The 23,030-nt window shown below is 39.5% G+C and overlaps 1 protein-coding gene across 1 annotated transcript in view; it reads left to right on the top strand.

Moving 5' to 3' along the window:
* abr (ABR activator of RhoGEF and GTPase) overlaps positions 1–23,030 on the top strand; it is a 488,870-nt gene continuing 465,840 nt past the window's right edge. Inside the window, exon 1 of the mRNA XM_079870546.1 lies at positions 1–889. Within this exon, the coding sequence (XP_079726672.1) occupies positions 208–889 (682 nt within the window). The 5' untranslated portion in view covers positions 1–207. The remainder of the gene's footprint in view (positions 890–23,030) is intronic.

Consider the following 23,030-nt stretch of genomic DNA (forward strand, 5'->3'; position numbering starts at 1 on the left):
CAAGACTTTTCAATGTAGCGGAAGCTGAAAGTTTTTTCAGTTGTAAACTGGCAGTGGTGTGTAACTTATGTGAGTGAGTGGATATGCGAGAAAGGGAAAATGAGCAGTCGCTACTTCACAACGGGTGTTTGAGGCAGTGAACCCAAGTTGTTTTAGCAGGAACAAGCCATATTCAAGGACTTTCCCTCCCCCTACTCTTGTTGGACAATGTGGGAACAGGCGGAATTTGAGAAGCACTGGAGGAATGAGTTTCCTGACGGGGAAGTGCCCGTGATGAATCTCCACTCGGTGGAGGACATTGAAGCAGAGCTGGAGAAATGCAAAGCCAATCTTAAGGTGTTACAGCAGGCTCTGTCGGAGGAGAAGTTCAAGGTGATTTACCTTCAGACCACCATCGCGCAGAAGAAGAAACGTTATGACATTGAGAAATGTTGGAACAAGGCAGATTCAAAGAAGAACAATAACGTTACTTGCGGGACAGACAGCAAAGATGAAGTAGAGCCTTTCGCCCGGGACATACTCCGGGTCGGCAAGACAGGTAAGCCCATCCCCCTCCCTCCTCGGAAAAAGCCCGATGTTCAGCAAGAACACCCATCTCCTCGTGACATCTCTCTGTGTGTTGCCGAGCAACGGGACAGCGCTCAGGACAGTGACCACGAGTTCGAGGACGTGGAGCTCAACGTAAACTTCCTGCAAAAAAACATTCTCAACCCAAAGAGTAACGTCCGGGAGAGTCACCGGCTGAATCCTCGGGTCCGCATGAGTCGAGATCTGGACTCGGATGACGGTAGACTGTCTCCTTCACTGGCGCTTCGCGGCTCTCACGGGTCTGGACGCAGCACACCTGACGGATACCCGAGCTCCGACCATGACGACGACTCCTCTGCAGGTAACTTAGGCATTCAAGCTTAACAACTAAAAACTCCTGCCATACCTATTATCACCTGCAAAGCACCAATTAAAATGCCTTGGAATGTGAAGGAATGTGAGCTGCCAGTGTTTATCACTTATCATAACTTCAGGCCGGTTTACACTGAATGCCGAAGCAGAGCGTGTGCAGTGCAGGTATGGCGTCACTTTTGTAGGCTAAAGCATGGAAATGTGTTAGCATTTTAGCACTTCCAGTTCCATTGCACCACTCAATTAGCAACACAATGCATGCGTGTGAATCCTGCGATAACCACCTTTGATCTCGTTAGGTGTCTTATCCATTACGAGAAGAGAGAACTGTCCGTCTTGGCTGCACTTCCTCCCCTCACTGCAGCCGCCTACTCTACCCTAAATTTTAGACGAGGAGAGGTGCATCTCAAACGAGCCTATTAGAGCATTCGCACGGCATGCCGAGGCAGTCGTTTCGGCGCAGATAAAAATAACAAATTTCACTATAAAATCAACCATATGACATTCACCACTGTGAAAAAATAATAATACACGAAAACACTTCTTTGCTAGGAGTTTTTGTCCAAGCTTCAAAGGCCTTTTCAAATAATAAAAACTAGATGAATATCTCAAACTTTTAAGGGATGGTTCACCCAAAAATTTGAATAACCTCATGATTTACTGACCTTAAAGCCTTCCTAGGTGTATATGACTTTTTTCTTCAGATGAATACAATCGGAGTTATATAAAAAAAATGTCCAAGCTTTATAATGGCAGTGAATGAAGGATGATATTTTGAAGCTCAAAAAAATGCACCCATCCATGATAAAAGTAATTCATATGGCTCCATGTAGTTAATAAAGGCCTTCTGAAGCAAAGCGATGCGTTTCTGTAAGAAAAATATCCATATTTATAACTTTATAAACTAAAATAACTAGCTTACAGCAGACGGCCTACGCAGTAACATTTGATGCTATGTAGGATGTAGTAGTAGTGTAAGCTTTGATTCCTCTCGCAGTTCAAACAGATAGGGTTTGGCAACAGACTCAAGCTCCTCCGACGTTTCTCTTTAAAAATTCTCATTTTAGATTTCTAATTCTTGTCTGGTGTTTTGTTTTGCTATATCCTCTGCGCTTCCGCGTTCGTCAATGTTTCATGTGTCAGGTCAAGGGTTACTCTTGATGCCTACGGCCGTCTGTCGGGAGCTAGTTATTTGAGTTGATAAAGTTTTAAATATGGATATTTAATAACCCCCCTTTATTAAACCCCCGGAGCCGTGTGGAGTACTTTTATGAGGGATGGGTGCACTTTTTTTAGGCCTTCAAAATCATATTCTCCATTCACTGCCATTATAAAGCTTGGAAGAGCCAGGACATTTTTTGATTTAACTCCAATTCTATTTTTCTGAAAGAAGAAAATCATATACACCTAGGAAGGCTTGAGGGTGAGTAAATCATGGGGTAATTTTCATTTTTGGGTGAACTATCCATTTAAGATTACTTTTTGAGGCTTATATACAGCATGTTATATGTCTGTGAGACAGTAGGAGAGGAACATGGTCGCATTGCAGCAGAGTATGCTGCCAGTGCCCATCATAAGTCAAAGCACGTGACAGACAGTGGTCAAAAGAGAATACCCGAAAATCATGACAGAATGAATAATACTCGTCCGTAGAGCCAGACCAATATGGATTTTTGGGGACCGATAATTTGGGAGTAAAAAAGGTCTGATATCGATATATTGGCTGATTTTCTTTGTGTATTATAGTACAGTACCAGTCAAAAGTTTGGACACCCTTTCCCATTCGGGTGTCCAAACTTTTGACTATTACTGTATAGAATACAGTATATATATATATATAATATATATACTTAAACACATTTTTTGAAGTGATCACTCAAATGTGGTGATCAAACTCTTTATAATTATGTGACAAAGATATGTAATGGAGGCAGGGTGAATGATTGAATGAGAATTATATATTTGAGCTGGAACCAAAATAGTTTTTAGCATTGCATGGTCTGTTCTATATTATATTTTAAATACTGTAGCTTAATCTTCACTAATGACTTCATCTTTTTATTTATAATGTTATATCAAAAATAGCTTGATGTGATAAGTGTCACTGGCAAAACCTTATTATCTTCTATTATTAGTCTTATTTCCTCTAGTCTCTACCAGTGGTGGAAGAAGTACTCAGATCTTTTACTAAAGTAAAATTAATAATACCGTATGAAAATATGTACTTTTACTTAAATACGATTTAAAATATGTAATTGAACATAAGTAGTCAGCAAAATGTACTAAACGTGAAAGTACTCATTATGCAGAATGGCTCTATATAAAGTGTTATAATCTATCTATAAATTACAGAAACGTCTGTGTGTCTGTCTGAATGTCTGTCTGAATGTCTGTTAAATATCTCTCAAACCGTTAGTCCGATGGATTTCAAACTTGACAGGTGTCTTGCTACGGGCATGAGTAAGTGCAGTGCCAAGTTTGATGTTGTTTGGATTTGAAATGCAAAATATATCGGTAAATATATCGGTAAAAGAAGCACTTAGATGTTGGTGGTTTAAAAAAAAAAACCATTCTGACATTAGAGGGTTGTAGCTGAAAGAGTGTTTAAAAATAAACATTCTGACATAAACACTTTGTCAGCTAAACATTAAGTCAGCTACACTGTTTACTTCTGAATATTATATTTTAATATATAATATAAATCGATAAATCGGTCGGGCTCTACTCGTCTGTATTTGCAGTACCAACAAATGCTGTATGAAAGCTCAATGGGCACATGCTTTTCCCGCTCTGCATACCCACAGCTTCTTCGCTGCCTCCGCTCTGCTTGCGCATCCAGTGTCAAACAAGCTGTGGAAGCGCATGTTGGGTATGTGTGTCAGAGGACGTTGCTCAATGAACAGTCATTGCTGAATCTTTCCAAATGGATATCAGGTTACATGTTCTGCTGTTGAACTTTTTGATCATAATGTTGGAGATTGAGAGGCATGTTTACTATGGCCTCCGAAAATTTGGACATTTATGGCAAAATCTATATCTCTATGTTTTCTCTCGCTTTCGGAGCAGGTTTCGTTCACTAGTGAGGAAATGGAAAACCTGGAGTCAAGAAGTGATTACAGAACTCTATAAATAGGAGAGGGGAAATCTTTGCTACACTGTTGAACTAAATGGCCAAAATTTGTCTGAAACTTTATTCAATATTATTTAGGCCACTTGTTTATAGAACAGTTCTATAAAATTAAAATATCACACGCTATCATACTGTCATACTGAATATCAACAAGGCTGTAATAACCAGTGGCCTAGTTCCTAACCAAATCAACACTCTTGTTCTTGTAATATTGTTGTTCTAAAAATCATGTTGTCTAAAATTGCATCATTGTCATTTATTGTCTGTATACTGTCACCTGCAATGCACAAGATTTTCTCTTGGACAGTTTAATCATATTCAGAATGTATCAAAATCATCAAGTCTTATGTAATTATCTCACAATAAGGTCAGTTGAGCATTCTTAATTTGCTCTCACAACACCACTGTGGCAAAGAGGAAGAGGCCCCAAATGAAGCCCCAAATCTGTGATGGATCAGCACGTGGTGCTTTATGAGACAAACTCACATGCTGCTAGTCTTTTACTGGCTTTGACCTATCTACGTAAAATTTTATGCATAACTTTTATGCTGATCAAAGGCCAGATCCCAACCCAGACACCATATACCCAAACTTTGTATTTACTTTAAACTTGTGGTAAGGCACCATACTATATACTGCATATTTGTTAGGAAAGTACATTTGGGCAGTGGTGTGATTGATGATTGGTGTGAATGATTTTTATGTTGTTTTACCTTGATTGATTTAAACCTTTGATTTTGTTAACAAAAAAAATGTTGTTAGTAGTACATTAGTCTACATTAGTTTTATTAGATAATTTGGTTTCATTTTATTTTGATGGTCCCTTTACACATTTTGTTGACTTTAAGTAACGTTGCACTTACATATCAACTAACAGTCATTAGTAGACTGGTAGGCTTAGGGTTAGAATAAGTTGACATGTAGCTGCAAAGTTTCTTAATAGTCAATAGAATGTCTGTTGGGGGAGCATCACAATAAAGAGTTAGCAGATATTAAACAGACAGTTTACTAATACTCTAATGAGAGTTAGTTGACATGTAATTGCATGCAAAGTTACTTATAGTCAACAGAATGTTCAAAAGGGACCATTAAAATAAACTGTTACCGATTATTTTTATTATTTGCATTTCACAATTTTCTCTGCTATCCAAGACCACATCAGAACAGACCTGCAACCCATTTTTTGAACATGAACCACTACCTTTGAGTGTTCATTCTAAAGTGGATTAATAAGAAGCATCCAGGCAAACAAATCTGTTTCCGCAGTTTAGTTGATTAGTTGATTCAAGTTATACAATCATAACAATGCCATGGTTGTTCAGTGTTGCTACATTTATCTGGGATTTTCAGTGAAGTTAGCATGCACATCACTTGCACAGCTCTGTTAGACTTTGTTCATGATATTTTGGTGGAGTGATCTGGTTCATTTAATATAGGATAATCAGGGACTGGGATTGTGTTGCAGTGGGTCAGAAGGCAAAAAACATCTGGGCCTTTGGAGAGGATGTGTGGAAGAGAGATAGAGATGAAGATAAATGCATAGGGAGTGTTGGAGAACCAGTGAAAAATGACCTATTGGAGTGTAATATTGTGCATAAAATTGATATATTGTGTCACAATATAGGTTATATTACAAAAAAGAAATGGGATGATATGTCATGTCAAGTCACCTTAAAGGGGTGGTTCAGATTTTTGGACATCGGACCTCATTTTCAAGTGAGCCTGGTTGTTATTCATCAGTGGAGACAGTTTTCAAAAAAATTCATCCAGTCCTTACTTTTGGATAGTTCGCCGGTGCTAGGCTAGCGCGAGTCAACGGTTCACGTTAGCCTGCCATTAAAAACAGTTTTACCCACTCCACAGTACACCAAAAGCAAATAAATTATAACGCAAGACTACCGATGTAAATGTCTGTTGAGAGAATAATGTTAGAATTCAAACTACACTTGCATCTCAATGTTTGCATTACATTTACAGGAAGTGAAGAACTAGTTTCTCAGCAGCGGCAGAATTTTACTTTGCTCCAGGTTAGTAGTACTGCGCCGGAAAGTAAACACAGAACAGAAGCGCACTACAGTCGGGACGTCTAGCTAGCTGTCAACATGGTAATTAGGTGTGCATTTCGCAATTGTACAAATAAACGAAATAATACGGCATCTCCAGCTGCTGTTGTCTCTACAGACATTCTTTCTCTTTCTGCCCTTTTAGCATCCATCTCGAATAGTTCTTCGACTGTGTATTCCGGCTCATACATACGGTTCGTTGAATAACACGCATTCCTCGTCTTCATCGTCTTCAAAGTCCGAAACCTTGCCATGGCTTTCAAACGCGGCCATAGTCCTATGTCTTGTTGTATAATATATCTGCTTCTGTTGTGATGAGTGTCAGCGGCAGGTAAATACACTTGCGTGATTGTCATATGGACCGGCTCTCTCGGTTGCCTAGGTAACTTAATATCACTATTGCAATGTGATGCAAGTGTAGTTTGAATTCTAACAATATTCTCTCAACAGACATTTACATCGGTAGTCTGGCGTTATAATTTATTTGCTTTTGGTGTACTGTGGAGTGGGTAAAACTGGTTTTAATGGCAGGCTAACGTGAACTGTTGACTCGCGCTAGCCTAGCACCGGTGAACTATCCAAAAGTAAGGACTGGATGAATTTTTTTGAAAACTGTCTCCACTGATGAATAACAACCAGGCTCACTTGAAAATGAGGTCAGATGTCCAAAATTCTGAACCACCCCTTTAATTTATATAGCACTTTTTACAATACAGATTGTTTCAAAGTAGCTTTACAGTGATAATAGGAAATTAATGCAACAAAGATTGTTTTGGCTGTACAACAGCTCAAGAAGAAAGTCATTGTCTAGCAGCTTAAGTAAGTTTTCAATTGATTCATTTCCATTGTAAAAATCATTAGTTATTAACTTAGGGGCTGCTTACACAACACCTGTTTTCAACTGAAAACAGAAAACTTTCAGTGCGTTTAAGACTGTTATGAAAATGAATGTTGACAAATAAAAATATGACATGAAAACATGTCTATGAAAACAAGAACATATGCCTAGAAAAAATAACACTGCTAGATTATGATGCATCAATGTTCACATCTAAGAAACATCTAAAAGGAATAGCTGCTTGAGATAAAGCTTTAAGTAAATGATCTCCAGTAAACTGAAGGCTGTTCTATGACATCCTATGAGATTAATAATCAGATATCCTAGATACATAACATAAATGTAACATTACAACTTGCACAAAAGGACGTGAATTTATAGTTTTTACATGGTTTAAAAAGGGAACTCTGGATGCGCTCTTCCCTACAGCACGCCAATACAAAGGCAAATAAAGCACAGAGAATATAAAACATTCTATCACCATCCTGTTCTCATTATAATGCTATATATGGCATGTAAATTGTTTTCATCTTGCACTTCCAATCATTTTTCATGATAGAAAGTAATTAGTCATCACTGCATTTTTGAAGTCATAACGAGAAACAACTTTAAATAAAACAGGTTTACTATTAAAAATGAGAACAAAATAACATTGCTGCATTATTAAAGCCCCACTGAAGTGCCTTGAAACGTGCAGCTTTGTATGATGCGTTAATGTAATTTCCACTGAAACAGGAAGCTAAGCGGGACATATTGAATGTCCCCTCCCCCTTTTCAAATAGCCAATAGCGTTTAGGTTACCTCACAGACTGCAAATCGTACTTGACAGCACCATGGAAAGGAATCCGTGCGCTGATGATACGTTGGATTCAATAGTAGGTGTTAATAAATTCTAGCCATTTCATTCTTAACCAACACAGTTGGAAAACGGAATAAAACTTGAGCATTTGAGCAATCGAACTCACATCTCCAACCCATATTGCTCCATGATGTGTCAATGGTAGTGATGTCCGGTTCGTGAACGAATCGTTCTTTTGAACCAGTTCTTTTTAGTGAACCGGTCCAACCAGTTCACCAAATCGAACTGAATCGTTCAAAACAGTTCGCGTCTTGAGTCAGCGCTAATCCGCAGTTTTCTAAAGTTACTCGCTTTTGGACGTGCCTGACATTCCATCCGACTCGAAATAAACCAATATCCCGGAGTTTGTTACTCCAGTAACTCCAACAGTTCACTGAACGGAGACATTTTGTGCTGAGAGAACTGATGAGCACGAGCAGCTGACACTGAACATGGGTTTACTACCGAACATACAGGTACAGCCACGGTCGCTTTGGCCAGGTGGTATTTATAGCATATAGGGGGCGGGACACTTCAGATTCTAGAGAGCATTTAATTGGACAAAAGATGTGATGAGAAGCTGAAATTCCGTATGTCATAAAAATCCGTGATCCATTTTAGCGGAAATGAAAGACAGTAGCAGTTAGCAGTTTGTCTGCTTAGCCGTCACGTCACCTCAGCTAATCCTACCTCTTTGCCAATTTTCGGTTATCCGGGAGTGACGCGCTGCCAAGATGTAAACAGCCTGCTCCGCCCACTTTGGGCTTCAAAAATCCTCTTCAGAAACCTACAGGTGACGTCACAGACACTACGTCCATTGTTACAGTCTATGATATAAACACACACAAAAAAAAACTCCTTGGAGGTTTGCATGAACTACGTGAATAGCCTATTTCAATGTCAGAATGGAAAGGCGATGAGTTTTCTGGTGTACAGTGAAGAAAGTCTTTCAGTTGTCTGTGGTCTCTAAAATGTGCAAATCCAAAATACTTCCACTCCACACCCACATGACGTTGTTGTCTGTGTCAGTTTCTGGCTGCCGTTTATAAAAGTACCGCTAGGTTGCTACATCATGATTCACGATTTACAGTTTAAAAGAGAATGCGCAGTTTGAAAGAAATGTGTTAGGACAGTTGACAGATTGCTTGTAGATGTGGCTACCATGAGAGTGTCAAAATAAAGGTGCATTTAAAAAAAAATATATATATATCGATTTTTACACTGTTTCATAAGCTGTTAGTCATTTGATTGATGTATCAATCCATATCAATGTATCGTTACACCCCTATTTTAAGCCTATAAGATTTTTGTCATCCTCCAAAATAAAAAGGAAGGTTTTGTTTTTATGAAGCCTGAGAGATTTCTGTCCCTCCATTTGAAGTCAATTTTCCTAAAACTTAAAGGATCCAAAAAAAGGTCAAAGGCATCGTACAAATAATCAATCGAGCGGTTTTATCCAAGTCTTCTGAAGAGACACGATTGATTTATATGATGAACAGATTTGCTAATCAATGCTTATACTGTAGTAAACACGGACATTCAAACGTGTGTGTGTGTGGCACGCAAGAACAACATGGTTGAGTACATTTTCATTTTTGGGTGAACTAACCCTTTTACGTTTTGGAATAGTAATTTTTTGACCTGCTTTGTGATTAGAACTGTGGTAGCCTAGATTGCAATGGTTCATCTGAAGCGGCTATGCGCTGGAATGGCGCAAAGTGCGGGTGTACTGCATGAGAAAAAAACGAAAGTTTACGGAGTTTCAGTGACAGTAGAGTAAACTACTATAATGCTGAATATAATGTATTGTTTAATGGGGGTGCAATGGGGGAATGTTTGTGGGTCCTGATAATGCCAATTTCTGATTTTACCAGTAAAAAGAGGCCTATATTACTTTAAATATATGTAGTCAGTGACAGAGTGCAAGCATATTTGTCTAATAGGGATGTCAGTTTACACAAATTCCCTTGATCGATCGTCGTTCAAAGTAACGATCAATTAATCGATTAATCGTTAGCCTTTATGCTGCAATATGCGTCTACTGCCAACAACATGAGGGTGTGCAAACCCAAATCATTCACAATGTTTTATTACAATATTGTTCTCTTGTTGAGCAGCATGCACGTGCATGAACCTGCTTAGTTTTATCGATTAAATGTATTATCGACAATTAATTGATTGTTGATTAATCGTTAAAACCCCTAGTGTCTAACAATTTTCTGTATTTTAATCATGAATATTTCTATTCTGGTGTCACCATTGCTAAGTCCAAGCCTATTCAAGTCCACCCCAATGTAATACCAAATGTACAATTTTAGTCAACACTACGTTTATCGTATCATGAGTTCAGTATCGTGTAATCATGTATTGTACCAAATCGTGATTCGTGACATGAGTGTATTGTTTACACCCATACATATTTGTCATGGTGTGTTATTAGTACACACAACTTTTAGTTTAACCAAGCCCATGTACATTTCTGAGGTTCTTCACTCAGCAATAGCACTGACTGTTCAGTGAATATTTGGTTTGGGATTTGGTGTCTAGTATCTTTTTCCAGTCACACCAATACTAAATGTTCTCTGACTTCATGTCAGTTTTAGGTAGTTTACCATGGGTGTATATGAGCTGTTTAAAGGGAAATACCATTTTATTGAGCCACTATTAATCCGATGAAAATCAAGACTTTAGCTACTTATATTAAGTGAGGTTGATTTACATTGGAAACTGCTGTCTCTATGATGCTTTGAAACAGTCTATTATTAGCCTCAATCACATTATCGCAATTGGTACAAATGTTTCTGACCTAAAAATCAGTCAATTTTATAAAGCCTCAAAGGCTTTTAAAAGGCTGTGTGTAGTTTCAGTTTTGAATAAGATCAGATTAATCCTGTGAAGTTCTTTTATGTCTCAAGTTTGCACCAGTTTTTGTGTGTGTAATGACTCAGTTATAAAGTAGCCAAAAATCTTACAACACAATCTGGTTATTGACATAAGCTTAATCAACTTAGTCTATAATTTCTTTGCACTGCTGCCCGGGCAGGATGCAGCTGGATCAGAAAAGAAAATTACCAAAAACAAAACAAAATGTGGTTAGGGTTTGCGTAGCACCCTTTCAGTCTGATTTCCTGTAATGTTTCACTTCCGAGGTCTCACTATCTCTTCACATGAACTTGTGAGCCTGCCTCACAAGTTTAGAGTCTAATATAGATATTATGTCATGAAGCTCAGCACATTGCTCTTTTGATGTACATTTGCGTTGGCTCATTATAGTGTGCATATACAGATGACCTCGAGTTTGGTTCCCAACTTGAGGTCCTTTCCTATTCCTTTAAAAAAAATTTTTTGTTTGTAATTTTGCTGTTTGAGCATGAAAAAGGTCTGTAAAGTTACAAACCACAAAGTCCACTCCAAAGGGAGTAATTCTTTATTACCCCTTTTCCACCAGCATGAACCGGGTGCCAGTTTGGAGTTGGTTCGACTGATGAGCCTTCTAAGAACAAGTTTGCCTTTCCACAGGCTACAGAGCAAGATCTTCCGTAATGAGTATACATCTCATGTTGACCAGCAACGCTAGCGCGGTAGCGCCAAACACACCAGGATTGTTTGAGATGCATCGGCTTCTCGCAGACCAATCGGCACATGACATCGAAGCACTGCGAAATTGATCCAAAAAGCACAAGGAGTCGAATGCTCTCCAAACAATCCCGCAGCTCTGATCGGTCCGCAGCGCTCCGGTGCATCTACAACCATCCCTGGGCAACTTCGGTCCTGGAGGGTCACTGTCCTACAGAGTTTAGCTTCAACCCTAATCAAACACACCTGAACAAGCTAATCAAGGTCCTCAGGATTACTAGAAAATTACAGACAGGTGATTTTTTCAGGGTTGGAGCTAAACTCTGTAGGACAGTGGCCCTCCAGGACCGAAGTTGCCCATCACTGATCTACAACAACAATGGCGGTCGTTGCGTTACTATTGACGCTCATGGCTTTGCGAACCTGACATCGGCATCCAAACACGGCGAATCCAACACGTTCGTGCTGCTCGCCGTAACGTGCATAGATAGATGGAGATTACAATCGAGCTGCTATTAGCTCAATTCGCTCCGTGCACAATATGGCGACCGTTGACGTTCGACCTTGAGTGTGTGGGTTGTCCTGGACTTAACACAAGTAGAATGCTTTTTTATGAAGTTATTTCAGTCAAGGACATTTTTAATGAGATTATACCTGAAAAGGTTTTGGATTTTTTTTATCATATGTTAACTTAAAAAAAAATATTGTATAATATGACTTGCTGGGTTATCTTTGTTCTGTTTTTATTGTATTTATAGGATATTTGTGTTTTTGTAATTGAATTTTTGCCATGAAGATAGCTCTGATTGCTGACATGGCATTAAATAAAGAAGATGATGATGATGATGATGATGATGAGTGTGTGGGCCAGTACTTCCGATGAAAACTTCCGGTGATCTGACAGCGAGAGCGAGAGACAACAGCGACCGAGTTCCATTGCCAGAGATAATTTTTCACAATGAATGTTTTTGGGATTCAAGAGAGCCGACTTGCCTTTCAGAGGGTGACAGCCTCAGCACTTCATTGCTGTGTGCCGTTATGTACCGTTTCGTCACGTTACAACAAAGAAGTCAGCTTTCATGCATTCCCCGTTGACGCTGCGGTACGGGCTGAGTGGATGCAGAAGATCCGGAGGGATGACTTTAACCCGACCAAATTTTTAAATGCATATAATTTTCAGTGTATTTCACCTGTGCGTTTCTATGCTTTCTATTACTGCATTTATTTTGTGCAAGTGAGATGAGTAAAGACCATCTGTTTCATAAATCATTATCTGTCTGGTGTTTATAAGCAGCACATACAGTACGCGTAAAATATACACAAACTTAGCTATATTAAATTGTTTGTGGTACCTACAGTTAAAAATGTAAATGTAAAATATGTGATGATAATATTGATCGAGCAATTGATGTAAGTAAATGAAAAATATGTGCAGAATTGAGAAAATTGTATTTGTGGAGATAAATTGTAGGCTAGAGGGCAAACGTGTGAATGTGCACGGTGCATTTTATGCAAACAACTCTAATATATGTAACTCTATATTTAATTATGTAACTCCGTCTTGAAAGAAGACGGAGCGTCGTGTACAACCGGTTGTGATGGTGAAGCCATTTTCACTTGAATTTGCTGTTGAACACACGACAACAAAGCACCCCCTTGTGGATGTAATTACGCAAATTTAAATGTAATACGCAAATTTAAATTATCAGAGTAAACTTCGAGAAAACCAATGGAGAAAACCCGAAAGTAAAACAGATAATTTTATAATTAAATATTGCAATACTTTGCGTTACTGTATAGATATAATTGCGTGCGCAAAATATCGTGATACTGAACAGAATCTATTCCCCCCCCCCACCACTAGTACTGACTTCAACGAGGGGGGTAATAATTCGAAGTTAGAAATTCGGCACACAAAAAAAAAGTGAGGGTACGCTACAGATTAAAATGTAAAAGTACTGGCCCACTTCGAGCACTTGGTAAAACATATATAGAAAATAGCAGAGGACACAGAATAAGCTGCGGGAAAGGTGCACGACCCAAGTCCGAAAAATAAGAATAGGCCTACTTTGAGTGCTTCAAACAAAACCAAGCGTTTACCACGACCTGCTTTGATTGATGCGTGTGCTGTTTAATGCTTTTGAGACATGTGTTGGTCAATGCATGACTTACATTTTATGGTTATAGTCTCATCTGTGAGTATTAAAGTCCCGTGGATATTTCCATTTTGCATAGCCTGACAACAAGCGTGATATTTTTTCTACTGGCCCAGTCAGGCCAGTGGTTCAAATTTTTACTTGCCCCACAACAAAAAAAGTAATAAATAAAAAAAATAAAAGAAAATAGGTCTAGGTATTGGTTCAGTTGTTTTTGATCCACGTAATACATAAAGTTATGACACCAAAAACTACTAGTCTAAAATTTTAAATATTGTTACAGGCAGTCAGTAATAAAATAAGAACAAATAATCAAATTACGAGCAATAAATAAATCCAACAGATCAAACATATACAAATGAAATAAACAGTTCTTTTCAGGTTTTTCATGTAGATTTTCAGGTTGGGTACAGAAATAGTAATCAAATGTAAAATATCACTGCATAGTCTTAACTGTATAATAGATTAACCCTTATTACAGTTATTCAGTAAAGATCTGTGAGCGAATATTTTCTGTCTTTTGTTTTTTTTAAACAAATACAGACAATAGCAGGAATATTAGGCTGCTGTCACATTAAGAGCTGCATGGACCCAATATACTGTCACCCTTATTACAGTTATTCAGTAAAGATCAGTGAGCGAATATTTTCTGTCTTTTGTTTTTTTAAACGAATACAGAGAATAGCAGGAATATTAGGCTGCTGTCACATTAAGAGCTGCATGGACCCAATATACTGTCACACACACATATGCATCTTATCTCACCAGTTAACGTTTAATGTTTAACCGACTATATTTATGATGATACTCGACAAGGCAATTTGACATCATTTTGTGTGAATATGTCAATATTGCACATAATACGTGCAAGCTCAGGAAGATGTGAAAGAGTATTTGCGCGAATGTGAGACGTGGCGTCCTGGGTGTGCGCTTTGGATGTGTGTTGCTGCGCACACAAAACTTATCACACTAAGCTCTCAAACTGAGTACCAAACAGAGATGCGGGTACTTTCGCGTCTACGTGCGCTTGAATATTTAAATTGGCAAGGCTTAAAAATGCGCAAATTATCAATTCCGATCAGGAAAGTGATAGTTCCGTCAACTGGCCCGAGTGTTTTTCACGCTGGTTAGTCCTTATTGTCGAGCCCTCAGTGGGCTATGTAATATAATTACTAAGATGAGTGAATGTGTTCCTCATACCTTATACAAGTTAACATTTTGTGTTTTTATCCTTTTTCATTTAATCATTTTAACTTCTGCTTTAAAATTTAAAGTGCAATTTTTCAATGATTCTCAAACGACTCGTCGGATGAATCAGTCTCTCTAAATCCCTCCTTTCCGCAAGCTTACTGTGCTCTGATTGGCTAGAAGGTTAGAAATATATACATCAATATTTATTCATACAGACAGGTTGTGATTCTGAGGAGCAAGCTGGTCCAAAAAAAACTGGGTACTGACCCATCTTTCTAGAGCAAGTGTTTTGCGAATTTCGCGTTGAACTACGAAATTTGAGAAGCAGTCATCAGAAAAATTACGTGTATGAGGACGGGTCAAGTTAAAGGGACACTCCACCCATTTGCATTAAGCTTTGCATTGTTAGAAACCCAGTCATACTATTGAATGGTCGTGCAACACTCTCTCATTTTCCCCTGAGACGGGAGAAATCCGTTATTTACCTCTTACACTTCCTCCTACAATGACGCAAAAATCGTCATTTTGCGTCATTGTTAGGAGGAAGTGTAAGAGGGGGGGATTTCTGTTGAGACCAAGCGGCAACCTCCCCGTCTCTCTCTTGAAACCAACACGGAAGTGAGTTAAACTGCAATTCGTTGACTGGCCGCTTGAGGCTGATGTCAGAAGTGAGTCAAATCTGTATCTCCCCCATGTTAAAATACCAAATTTTACAGCAGAAAAAAACGTGTTTACAGCCTGGTGTCTGTATGTGGTTTTGGTCTATACAGCTAATTTTGCCCTTCATGACAACTGTGAGGGGGGTGAATTTTTTTATAACTCATCCGTTTAGTTGATTAATATTTAAAGTTCTGCATAATTAAGGGTGTGGCCACTTGAGTGACAGTGCCGGGTTGTGCTGATGTCAATGCTAGCCGTTTGTCTGTTGTTACTAGCCGTCTCTTCACCTCAGCAAGTGTTGCTGCTGAACTTGCCTTCTCTGCAGTGTTGTGTGCTTTTTTCGGGATTATTTCATACAATTTAATACACCCATTAAGTTACTTCGCCCACGGCTTTGGATTCCGTCGTTGTCGTCGAGTATCGTTCGAGAGAACAACCAGCGCTGTATTTCAGTTGTTTTCCTCTGTGAACATGCACTAATGGATGTCTGACAATTTCGTTGCTTTTTGGAGTTTTCAGATTTAAAAACGTCAATAAAGGCTCGTTCGTTCTGCTCTCACGTAACAGATTATAATATGCTTATGTGCCGTCAGATGAAATCATGCAGGTGTCGGCGCTTTCTCCGTTCATGCAATAAATGCACATCCATGAATGAGCGCGGATTTCTAGCGCATTTACTTGAACTTCATAGGCAATAACGTTATATCTATGGTTTAACCCATTTGAGAGGCACTACGTCCATATTTTTTTACAGTCTATGGTTGAGACTACAAGCACTAGTTCCTCATCTTTCCCAGGGGGCGGGACCCGCTCACGCTACAGACCTATTACAGATCAGTGGGTGGGACTTTACTCTCTGAAACTGAAAGCTATATCCTCCATCTTGTTTGAAGCTAAGCTAACAGGCGCTGTGGAGACAGATGTAAAGTTATGACAATAGCGGAGGAGAGTGCTCAATATGATATAGAAGAAGAGGATTTCGGAAGTCTGATGCTTGAATCAGGTGTTTGTGGCTACCTTTACAAGCCGCATTATAGCGAAGAGCAGCCGAGGCAGAAGACCTGCCTGCCGCGGACGAGGAGCCCGGACTGGCTCGAGTTAGGGCGGACTGGTGGCGCCGGTGATCTCACTATGCAACTACGAACCGCTACGAACACAGAGATAGAGTCCGTCTGCGGCAAAGAATTTCAACGATGACAATTTCTCCTGGACGAAATCTCTGAATCAGACGAGGACACGGACGTTTGTGTTGTGAACTATCCTAGTTTCGCACCGCATATGTTCTGACTGAACATCCAGGTACCATGCAATAATTCACCTTTTCGAAAGAAATACAAACGAGGAGTAATGCACTAATGAGTTCGCCAACTAACTAGACATTTTGTGTGAAATGAATTTCAAGCTCTGGTGGTAGCTAGCCTTGTAGACGGAAGAGTGATTTCTCTTAAAGGCAGATATACGCTTTCTGGATTAGTGGGAGTGGCTTGCGGAGCTGTGCAATGTGGTGCATTGTGGGAGTTGTTGTCTTTCATACAAATGCGTCCTGAAGTTATTTTTTGTCTTTCCTCAGTCACGAAGGCACCAAATTCAAAATTCATTTTACATTTCGACTACATATATGACCCACTTTAAATAAAAAACAATGTTCAAATGGGTGGAATGCCCCTTTAACATAACGCAGTAGTGGCTCCTGGCTAATGTGTATTTTGAACATTCAAGCACGAAACCCTATTCTAGTAGACCCCAAAAGCAAAATCAAGACTTTGTAAAATGGCATAATATGTAGAAAATGGGTAGGGCTGGTCCGAATACCATTTTTTGAGCTTCGAAGCTTCGGTAGTAATGGACATCGAATATTCGAAGCTTCGGAGAGAGAGGGCTGAACATATTCTTCTCTCTAATAAAGGCAGGAATCTCTATGTGTCTGTCTGTCCATTTGCATTATTATTATTTCGAGAACCGTTCATCCAATCGACTTCACACTGGAGTGCAGTCACAGTGTTGCATTTGGTGCAATATAGATGGACACGCGAGACGCGACACATTGAGAATTTAAACTTTTAGTAAAACTACAGAACAGCGCGAGCGGGAAGCGGCGCACCTCACGCGGGCAGGGCTTATATTCTCCGAAACTAGTGATATAAAACACACACACACAGGTCTGTTAAATTAAGCAATACTTTTAACGTAGTCTAATATTTTTCTGACTAGTCTAATATTTTTCTGACTTGTAATTACTGACACAGTAAAGGGTAGATTTAAATAAATAAAAAAACGAAAAATGAAATTAAGTTAAATTAAAAACGAGATTAATTTAGATTGATAATAACGGTAAAAAGGCTAATACATTTTGTTTCTATTATTCTATTTTCCACAATGTCAAAGCAATGCAGCTTAACCCAAAACACAAGCTCAGGCATGCACTTCGGTCCATACAAACTCCGCTGTTCTGCGCAGAACACTCCCGTTGCTGGAACACTTAAGCGTTGGTTCTATTTCTAGCATGCACATTTTCCGCGTGGCTCGAGCCGCGCCTGAGACGCATCTCATGCAGGCAGTGTGCAAACTCCAACCTGTTCACATGGGAGCCGTAAAAACGGACACGTCACGCAGCCAGTGAGTCGCCGGCCTTATTCAAGTGCGAATGAGAACTGTTTCGCGGGGGATCCCAGGTGTGCAAAAAAAATAATAATAATAATAAAAAATAAACAAATATTCGAATGTCAAATTTTCAAATCGAATACCAGCCCACCGAACGATTATTCGAATATTCGGGTCCAGCCCTAAAAATGGGATTTCTTTTCATTTAATTGAGTGTAACAATAAAACCTGTTTTAGTCTGTTTTGTAAAAAATGCCTCAGTGAAATATGATTTTCCCTTCATTTTCCATGTCATATTTTCCTTATGTTAAATGCTTTGCTTGTTGAGGCGTGTTACAGAGCTGGTTGAGGAAGAGAATAGTGTCACTGTCTGCCAAGCCTGTACATGAATTTGTGTTTCTGTGTGTGTGAGAGAAAGACTTTGGGGTATATGACAGCAACTACAATCAGTGTCTTGTTCAGACAAAAGTCTCAGTCAAAACAAAACTTTATTTTAAATTGATGTTGAAAAAACCCCTAGATATTTAAATAAATAAAATAAAAAAAATAGAAAAGATATTTAACAGATCAACCCACAGTTCAGTTTACAACAAAGACATCTTTACCCTCAAACATCTTTTAGATATGCTGTCAAATACTTTGCAAATATTATTTTGCTTTGAGTAATATTTCTAATCAAACATAGTTCAGATATAATGGAAGGCAACTGAGATTTTTAAATGCAGCTACAAGAACTACAAGAAGGTCTCGTTTGGATTACAACGCGTTTTTTCGGGACTTTGTGATGTCATAATGTTACTCATTTAAATAATTCCCGCCAACGGAATATGCAAAAAAGGGGATGAGGCCTGGCTGAGCTGCATTTGTGAAGACAGTGTTGTCGGTATTTTGTTACAAATTTAACAAAAACAAAATCAAGACCTCATAATAGGACCCCTTTAAATAAATAAAAATCATACAAAAAATTAAAGCTGCAAGCAGCGATGAAAAGGGCCCTCGCACCCCTGCCACCGCCACCTGGCGCCTTTAGGAAATGCCTTAAGATTACACTCACCAAATTTGAAGAGGATCAGATCAAAACTGTAGGAGGAGTTTGTTAAAGTACAACATCAGGAAATGGCAAAAACTGCCCAAAATCTGAGAGGAAGTTCAAAATAGCTGACTTCCTGTTGTGTTTAGGGCTATGCTCCAAGAGACTTTTTTTGTAGGTATTGGGTCTTTACATGTAATTTCATACCTGTACGTGAAACGTCGAGCCGGGGCAAAATGTGGGGGCAATAAGTAAGCCATTTTGCCCCACCCAATTTTGAAAACCACATCACACGTAAATTTTCACCACTTCTGAAGCGTGTGCAAAGTTTCATGATTTTTCGAGCACGTTTTGTATTTGCCACACTTCCTGCTACCAGCAGATGGCGCTATTGCTATAACCATAATGAGCATGGTCATGTGTTCAGGACAGGACTCTTATCAAACATGTGAAGTTTGGGGCAGATTGGAGATTGTAATCCTGAGTTACTGCAGGCTATCTGTGGTTGCCTAGCAACATCGGAACTGCAAGCAACATTAATATTGAACTTATCTGATCATGCATATATCACCAAAAGACCGAAATTGGGTGAACGTTTGTCAGGCTGCCGAGGGCACACCCTTCGACGAAAACTCAAGATCTTCGTAATTTAACGTCGCAAAGGCCTTAAGATTACACTCACCAAATTTGAAGAGGATCAGATCAAAACTGTAGGAGGAGTTCGTTAAAGTACAACATCAGTAAATGGCAAAAACTGCACAAAATCTGACAGGAAGTTCAAAATAGCTGACTTCCTGTTGTGTTTAGGGCTATGCTCCAAGATACTTTTTTTGTAGGTATTGGGTCATTACATTTATGTACCAAATTTCATACCTGTACGTGAAACCAGGAGCTGGGGCAAAATGTAGGGGCAATAACGATGTCAATTTGCCCCACTCAATTCTGAAAACCATATCACACGTAAATTTTCACCACTTCTGAAGCGTGTGCAAAGTTTCATGATTTTTCGAGCACGTTTTGTATTTGCCACACTTCCTGCTACCAGCAGGTGGCGCTATTGCTATAACCAAATATGAGCATGGTCATGTGTTCAGGACAGGACTCTTATCAAACATGTGAAGTTTGGGGCAGATTGGAGATTGTAATCCTGAGTTACTGCAGGCTATCTGTGGTTGCCTAGCAACATCGGAACTGCAAGCAACATTAATATTGAACTTATCTGATCATGCATATATCACCAAAAGGCCGAAATTGGGTGAACATTTGTCAGGCCCCCGAGGGCACATCCTTCGACGAAAACTCAAGATCTTCGCAATTTAACGTCGCAAAGGCCTTAAGATTACACTCACCAAATTTGAAGAGGATCAGATCAAATCTGTAGGAGGAGTTCGTTAAAGTACAACATCAGGAAATTTTGAAAAATGCCCAAAATCCAGGAGGAAGTTCAAAATAGCTCACTTCCTGTTGTGTTTAGGGCTATGCTCCAACTGACTTTTTTGTAGGTATTGGGTCATTACATGTATGTACCAAATTTCATACCTGTGCGTGAAACGTAGAGCCGGGGCAAAATGTGGGGGCAATAATTTACCGAATTTGCCCCACCCAATTTTGAAAACCATATCACACGTAAATTTTCATCACTTCTGAAGCGCGTGCAAAGTTTCATGAGTTTTCGAGCATGTTTAGGCCCTCTAAAAAGCGATTCACTTTGGAGAAGAAGAAGAAGAAGAAGAATTAAAGCTGCAAGCAGCGATGAAAAGGGCCCTCGCACCCCTGCCACCGCCACCCGGCGCCTTTAGGAAATGCCTTAAGATTACACTCACCAAATTTGAAGAGGATCAGATCAAAACTGTAGGAGGAGTACGTTAAAGTACAACATCAGGAAATTACGAAAAATGTCCAAAATCTTGGAGGAAGTTCAAAATAGATCACTTCCTGTTGTGTTTAGGGCTATGCTCCAAGAGACTTTTCTGTAGGTATTGGGTCAATACATGCATGTACCAAATTTCATACCTGTACGTGAAACCAGGAGCCGGGGCAAAATGTGGGGGCAATAATTTACCGAATTTGCCCCCCCCAATTCTGAAAACCATATCACACGTAAATTTTCACCACTTCTGAGGCGTGTGCAAAGTTTCATGATTTTTCGAGCATGTTTTGTATTTGCCACACTTCCTGCTACCAGCAGATGGCGCTATTGCTATAACCAAATATGAGCATGGTCATGTGTTCAGGACAGGACTCTTATCAAACATGTGAAGTTTGGGACAGATTGGAAATTGTATGGCTGAGCTACTGCAGGCTGTCTGTGGTTGCCTAGCAACATCGGAACTGCATTCAACATTAATATTGAACTTATCTGATCATGTATATCACCAGAAGGCCGAAATTGGGTGAACGTTTGTCAGGCCGCCGAGGGCACACCCTTCGACGAAAACTCTAGATCTTCGCAATTTAACGTCACAAAGGCCTTAAGATTACACTCACCAAATTTGAAGAGGATCAAATCAAATCTGTAGGAGGAGTTCGTTAAAGTACAACATCAGGAAATTCCGAAAAATGCCCAAAATCTAGGAGGAAGTTCAAAATAGCTCACTTCCTGTTGTGTTTAGGGCTATGCTCCAAGAGACTTTTCTGTAGGTATTGGGTCATTACATGTATGTACCAAATTTCATACCTGTACATGAAACCAGGAGCCGGGGCAAAATGTGGGGGCAATAATTTACCGAATTTGCCCCCCCCAATTCTGAAAACCATATCACACGTAAATTTTCACCACTTCTGAAGCGTGTGCAAAGTTTCATGAGTTTTCGAGCATGTTTAGGCCCTCTAAAAAGCGATTCACTTTGGAGAAGAAGAAGAAGAAGAAGAATTAAAGCTGCAAGCAGCGATGAAAAGGGCCCTCGCACCCCTGCCACCGCCACCCGGCGCCTTTAGGAAATGCCTTAAGATTACACTCACCAAATTTGAAGAGGATCAGATCAAAACTGTAGGAGGAGTACGTTAAAGTACAACATCAGGAAATTACGAAAAATGTCCAAAATCTTGGAGGAAGTTCAAAATAGATCACTTCCTGTTGTGTTTAGGGCTATGCTCCAAGAGACTTTTCTGTAGGTATTGGGTCAATACATGCATGTACCAAATTTCATACCTGTACGTGAAACCAGGAGCCGGGGCAAAATGTGGGGGCAATAATTTACCGAATTTGCCCCCCCCAATTCTGAAAACCATATCACACGTAAATTTTCACCACTTCTGAGGCGTGTGCAAAGTTTCATGATTTTTCGAGCATGTTTTGTATTTGCCACACTTCCTGCTACCAGCAGATGGCGCTATTGCTATAACCAAATATGAGCATGGTCATGTGTTCAGGACAGGACTCTTATCAAACATGTGAAGTTTGGGACAGATTGGAAATTGTATGGCTGAGCTACTGCAGGCTGTCTGTGGTTGCCTAGCAACATCGGAACTGCATTCAACATTAATATTGAACTTATCTGATCATGTATATCACCAGAAGGCCGAAATTGGGTGAACGTTTGTCAGGCCGCCGAGGGCACACCCTTCGACGAAAACTCTAGATCTTCGCAATTTAACGTCACAAAGGCCTTAAGATTACACTCACCAAATTTGAAGAGGATCAAATCAAATCTGTAGGAGGAGTTCGTTAAAGTACAACATCAGGAAATTCCGAAAAATGCCCAAAATCTAGGAGGAAGTTCAAAATAGCTCACTTCCTGTTGTGTTTAGGGCTATGCTCCAAGAGACTTTTCTGTAGGTATTGGGTCATTACATGTATGTACCAAATTTCATACCTGTACATGAAACCAGGAGCCGGGGCAAAATGTGGGGGCAATAATTTACCGAATTTGCCCCCCCCAATTCTGAAAACCATATCACACGTAAATTTTCACCACTTCTGAAGCGTGTGCAAAGTTTCATGAGTTTTCGAGCATGTTTAGGCCCTCTAAAAAGCGATTCACTTTGGAGAAGAAGAAGAAGAAGAATAATAAACGGAGCAAAAACAATAGGGTCCTCTCACCATCG

Source organism: Squalius cephalus (genome assembly GCF_949319135.1).
Source record: "Squalius cephalus genome assembly, chromosome: 5".
Classification (NCBI taxonomy): Eukaryota; Metazoa; Chordata; class Actinopteri; order Cypriniformes; family Leuciscidae; genus Squalius; species Squalius cephalus.